This window comes from Lissotriton vulgaris, chromosome 5, assembly GCF_964263255.1.
Source record: "Lissotriton vulgaris chromosome 5, aLisVul1.2, whole genome shotgun sequence".
Taxonomy (NCBI): domain Eukaryota; kingdom Metazoa; phylum Chordata; class Amphibia; order Caudata; family Salamandridae; genus Lissotriton; species Lissotriton vulgaris.
Window position 1 is genome coordinate 1,369,301,426 of NC_141693.1, and position 6,356 is coordinate 1,369,307,781.

The 6,356-nt window shown below is 41.1% G+C and overlaps 1 protein-coding gene across 2 annotated transcripts in view; it reads left to right on the forward strand.

Moving 5' to 3' along the window:
- The window catches only part of PTPN22 (protein tyrosine phosphatase non-receptor type 22), a 605,270-nt gene extending 599,237 nt beyond the window's left edge, over nt 1-6,033 (forward strand). For both annotated transcript variants that reach the window (XM_086923320.1, XM_086923319.1), the window contains one exon: nt 5,105-6,033. In XM_086923320.1, the coding sequence (XP_086779446.1) occupies nt 5,105-5,169 (65 nt within the window). In that variant the 3' untranslated portion in view covers nt 5,170-6,033. The remainder of the gene's footprint in view (nt 1-5,104) is intronic.
- Nucleotides 6,034-6,356: the final 323 nt, after the last annotated feature.

Consider the following 6,356-nt stretch of genomic DNA (forward strand, 5'->3'; position numbering starts at 1 on the left):
CAAAAAGGTTTCCTGTCTTAAGAGGGGTAAGGCAGGGATGCGTCTTGGCGCCTACACTGTTCTGCCTTCACGTTAATAACGTCCTAACACATTTAGTTAATGTCAGGGACAACAATGCCCCGTTTTTGGCAGGCAAGAGGGTGCCGGCAATCATGTTTGCTGATGACACCCTCCTGCTCTCCAAATCCCCCATGGGAATACAGCGGATCCTGGACGGATTTGGTCTTTTCTGCAGGCAGTATGGTCTCGAGATCAACACAGGGAAGACCAAATTTATGATCTTTAACCCCTCCCCCACAACAAGACCAAAATCTTCTCTGAACTCAACAGCCCTGGAGAAGGTAAAAACATTCCAGTACCTGGGCGTAACCTTGCATGAGAACTTAGCCTGGGGACCACAGATATCAAGTTCACGAATAAGGCTTTCTCAACTGTCCGGGGCTATTCTAAAGGTTACGAACTCTTCTACCTATAAACCCATAGCTCCTGCACTTGAAATGCACAAAACACAAGCCAAGTCAACTGCACTATACGGCAGTGAGTTGTGGGGTTACCAAGCTGGAAATGAGCTGATGTGTGTGGAAAATAATTTTCTGAGATGCCTTTTGGCCCTCCGGCGTGCTACACCCCTGTTTCCCTTACGTCTAGATCTAGGTCTACCCTCTATAAGGGAGGACCTTGAACTAAAACCACTAAGATACTGGCACAGGCTTTGGTCAACAAACGAGCTGAAACACTATAGGCAAGATCTTGTTCATGTCATGAACCTAAACCATAGTGATAAAATTTCCTGGCTATCTTTTGTAAAGCAAGAACTGTACCGGCTGGGCTTCGACGAGCTGTGGGAGGCCCCTGAAATAGGTTGTAAAAGGGTCCCCCGGAAAAGACTCGTAGAAGCTTATAAGGAACAAAGTCTTGCTTCTCATGTGCTTGCACCCCGCACTGGTATTTTAACCCAACGTTTTATGGATTCCAAAAATTCTTACCACTTCGAAACTTTTATGGACATTATTTCCCCGACTTTGGCAAGAAAGCTATTTATCCAATGGAGGTTTGGCACCTTACCTATTAAATCCTTCACGTGCAAATGGGCCAACGGGGGGGGACAAAATATGCCCCGGCTGCAATTCCTGTGATGAGGAGGAAATCCATGTTCTGTTTTTCTGCCCTTCCTATAAGACACCTAGGAAACATTGGCTTGTGCCTCTGTGTAGGAATATGGGCATAAGGAACCTTGCAATTTCGTTCAGAATATTGAAAACTGATTCCTCCCCACACATTGTATTTGCCGTTGCAAAATTTCTTTTGGCCATGTGGCACATTAGGACTAAGTTGCTTAAAGCAAGATCATTATAGGACTGTATTGTCAACCTTCCTTTCTGCCACTGTAACTTTTACCACTTACTGTCATTGTTTCCCAATATACTGTGTTTTTCTCAAATACTATGTGTACCTAATGTCAACAAATGCTTTTATGTATGTTTTTATGCATCTTTTATGGCCTAAAAGGCCGAAATAAAGAATTTTTGGATTGGATTGGATTGGATTAGTAGGGGTAGGAACTGTGGTGTTTACGTGGTCTAAGGTAATATGATATCACTCGTGTTGTCATTAGGAATCAATGTGCATGTGGTGTCATGCACACTACTGCTATGATGTGCAGAATCCAAAATACAACTCTGGTTTTGTATGTATTCATGCTATTTGTTAACTGCGTCTGAGTGTTTGAAGATATATGAGGAAGGATATCATTACAGGAGGTCAATAGAGCCTGTGGTTCAGTAATTTTCTTTTATGATAAGGAAGATTGCAGACAGATGAGAACAGAGATTTTCTGACTTTGTAGAACCGTAGTAAATTGTCTTGTAGTGGTAGAGGGAGGTATAGAAGGGTCCAAAACAAAGAGATTTGTATGTAAAAGGTTCTACCCCCAACTCTTTTGTGCTTAATTCTGGGAAAATTGCAGAGATTGTTGTCTGCCAATCTTGGGTGTCTGCTGGGCTATTAGAATTTGGATTTGATGATCATTGACATGTAGTTATTTCTATACAGTGTCTAGTGGGTGGTACAGAGTTCCTCCAAACTTTGTCTTTCAGCCAAATAATAGTGCCAACAGTGGGGATCTGTTCCTTTTCTAGTTCGCTTAACAATTTTGCAAGGTTGCCTATTGTTTTTAGAGTTTTATATAGTGTGAACTAGACCAGAGAAATCGGGTATCAGAGCGCTCTACATGACCACCAATTTTGTTTCAAATAGAAACATCTATTTTTGTTAGGCACGGGAAGATTACGTGATTTGCTCAGAATCACAGGATGTTGAACGTTGTTGCCGAAACTCAAACCGGGTTCTCCAACTTCAAAGTCGCCTGCTCTAGCCGTAAGGATACATCCTCTCCCATCATCAGCCTCTTCTCCCGACAGCCTATGTTTATGATGTTGCATTACTCGGTGTTTTACCATTGTGAGGCACTCTATAACCTTTTAGCAGTAATTGCAAAACAATACTGTAGTGATAATTCTACAACATCACTACCCCTTTACTACAGCCCTTGTTGTATTATACATTACATTTATTAACATTCAAGGTTGAAAATGTACTTATGTAAATATTTCTGAAGTGTACTTTCCCTAAAGGCATTCTGGCGCTAGAACTACTATCCAGATAACCAAAAGGCAAGTCAAATAAAAGGTTAAAAGAACAGAAAGTATAACTTGTTTTCATCTAAAAGATAGTGTTGCTTTGCATGAGTTTCACACCATAGACTTCGCACCTCTATGTTAATTCTTAAAATATTTTTTTTAACTTTGTAATAGCCAGGTAATCATTTTTATTTATATAAAATTTCCCTACACTATCAAATCAGAATAACCTATGCAAATTGATCTAGTTAGTCTTAAAATCTAGAAAAAAGGACTGGATTTATTTAAAAAATGGACCAGATCCTTCGCTGCCAATGAGTCAATAGCCAGTTTAATGGCATTACCCTTCAGTACAGATCGCACAGTGTACCATATTGTTGCTGAATCCATATATTTTACCAGTCAACGAATTAATTGGCTATTGACGTCCTGCAGTGCATAGATAAAGCTGATTCAATTAAGTATGTGCCCAATCGAGGAACACAAGGGATGTATATTTAACAAATAGGATCCCAAAGTGGCTGAGCCATTTAGCAAGGTTTTTGTGCCATGGTTTTGGTAAAGCCAGTGCGCAAAGTAATATTTCTACAGTGCATGCAGTCTTCTGGGTCAAGATCTGGTATTTCGAAGCTAGGGATGACTGCTCCTAAAATGCACATCTTAGTCACTCTCCCTTCATGGAGAGAAGTATTAATTTACACAGACAAAATCTAACAATAGACCATTACAAAAATGATTTTTAAACCAGTGATTTTAGCCTATTGCTGACAGTCAATAAATCCTAATCAATTTTCTGACCCAAATCTGACACCCAAATAATAGCTCCACTCGTTTTTGGACTATCCATTTTTCTGATCATTTGGATCTAGTATGAGTAACATCTTGATACTATGGGGGTCATTCCGATTGTGGAAGAACCGCCACCGCCAGCTTTGAGGTGGCAGTCCTTCCGCCATCAGACCGCTAATATCCCCCGCCAAATTAGGATGGTGGGGGAATCTGACTGCGACTGTGGCGGTTGCAAAGACCGCCCGCCACGGAACCGCCACAGGCAATTTATCCGATTGCCTGGCGGACGGTCCACATTGTGTAAAATTGTGGTGGTGCCTAGCAGGCACCGACCGCCAAATTACAATGCAGGCTTCAGCTTTTCCGTGGCGGGTAAACCGCCATTGAAAGGCTGGCGGTGATTGGTTTTGTGGGACCGTTCTGGGGGATCGTTGTTGGGGGAGGTATGGGTGCACTGCGGAGGTACCCATGGTACCCCACTACATTTCAGTGCACTAAGTGGCAGACACCATGTGGTGCCTGCCACGTAGTGCACTGTAATAAACAACATGCATTTTCAACATTGCGGCGGATGCTGCTGTCAGCAGCAACTGCCACAATGTTAAAATGCAAGATGCGGTTGCATCCTAATGTGGTGTGCGGACCCACTGCATGTATTGCAGTCCATCCGCCATCGTAATCGGCCCCTTTGGGCCGAGTTGGGTGTGGTGTAGTCACTAAGGGCTAGATGTACGAAAATAGGAATAGTGATTACCTAATTGGGATTTTTTTGTGAATCGCAAATAGGAAATCACTATTCCTCATAGAGTTTCAAGTAGGCATTTCAAGTAGGTCAAAAATAGAGGTACCCTTTTAGGTATATTAATGAGGTTGATCACAATTATGATCAACTACGATTCGCTGCCATCACAGGGATAGTGGCCTGCTGGGGTAGGCAGTTTACCATGTTTGTGATTGTTTGTAAATAAAGCAACTTTTTTTAAAGTTCATTTTCCATAAAGAAAAACATGCTGCATTTAAAAAGAAGAAAATATAACTTTGAAGTTTTATTTTTTAAGAGTAGGCAGTGGTCTCTTGGACAACAGCCTGCTCTTATAAAATATTTTTCCAACCGTTCTCAAAGGGGAAGCGTTCTTTAGGGTCCCTTTCCCGTTTGCGAATGGGTTACTTCTAACTTTGAGTCAGGGGTAAATTGTGAATGTTTCGCGTCTACATTTTGGTTGGAAAACATTTGTGCAGACCAATGTGATTCGGTATTAGGAAGGGACGCCCTCAAAATGCCCCTTCTAAATACCAAATCGCAAAAAACAAATTGCTATTCGGTAACAACTTACTGTCACAGCCGTTTGAATTCTGTTTTTCAGAAATAGACCCCTGCTTCAGGTGCTTGTTTCTGAAAAACAAAAAAGCTTGCAAAGTGAGCCCAAACAACCTGGCACCCGCACTGCAAACTCTTTTGCCCGCTGTGTAACCGCTTCACTGGGGAACACATAAAAGACGAGAGATCTACCCCAGAATTGGCAGGCCACCAGCCAAGCTATAAATGACCACTCTAAATTGCTGATATTGGGACTAGCCTAGAATTTAAGTCTTGTCTTTCCTACTGTGTCTTTTTTCTCTTATTTGTATAACACCATACCAAACACTGTATCTCTTCTTTTGTTTTCAATATTTAGGGTTTGGAACCCGTTTTTCAAAACCGAAAGGACCCAGAAGTCCACCAGCATCATGGGAAGTTTAAATCAAGCTTCACTCCGGACTTTATCCCTTTTGCTAGCCGCTTGTTAAGAGAACATTGAATGCTGTCCATATATCTACATCTGACAATGCTGACATGAACGAGGCCGCAGTACACTGCAACGTCAGTGGAAAGAAACCATCTTAGAAGGTACTTGAAGAGCATGTAGTAAACCAACGTAAATGAAGATCTAAGAGGGGATATCCAGAGCCCCGCACTGTAGTGTAAGTATGTCTTCAACATCGGAAACAGCAGCCTGGGAGGAGAAAATCCTACAAGTTTAGTGTGGTCATTCCAGAATGTGTTCTTTTTTTCATTCTACTCAAATTGTGCTACAAGATTGAACTAGATACCAGAACAACTCTCACCCATGGAAACTTTAAGAGTTTATGAAACACTTGAACCATCATCTTTTCTGCGTGTCTCCGAGGTCTCATGTGATTTACAGTAGAAGGTGCAAGGCACAAGAATGCACTTGGCCATTGGTGCAAGAATGCTCCATAGTCCTGATCCCTGAACCTCTGTAGAGCAAAATGTGCAGAGAACAATGCAAACACGCACTCATGCCTATGCACAAGCACACACAGTTATGTACTTTGCATATTGTGTTTGGCTTAATTTCTCAGGATGAATACTTTATTTTTCTTTCTTTTAGATGTTCAGGCCGAGCCACAGTGAAAGATTTATAATTATACAATATGAAATTATGGAGTCTTCCGCGTTAATTCGGATCATTAATCATCTCTCTTGAGTATTGCTCACTTACTGCAACAAGTGCAGACTTATAATGATTGTCATACCACACTGTTTAGTCAGCATAGAGGTTATGTAAAAAAAATGTGCAATAAAGAAACTGAGTAAATTAAACACTGCACTTTCATGGATTTCTAGCAGTAGTATATATGTACTTTGTAGTTCACTATAATGCCTGCCAATTTGTATTGGAAGTCATACAATGTATTTATGTATTTATTTATGCGTTTTTATATAGCGCAGACTTTACCCGAAGGTGTCAGAGCGCTGCACCATAGGAACATAACTGATACATGAAAACATTACAAGTGAGCAAAATACAAAAGCAAACGTTACATTAAATGAAGCAAAAATGACAATCGTGTGCCAACAAAATACCAGAGCTAGCAAACGGTGCATTACAAAAGTGATAATCCTGAGCCAACAAAATACAAGAG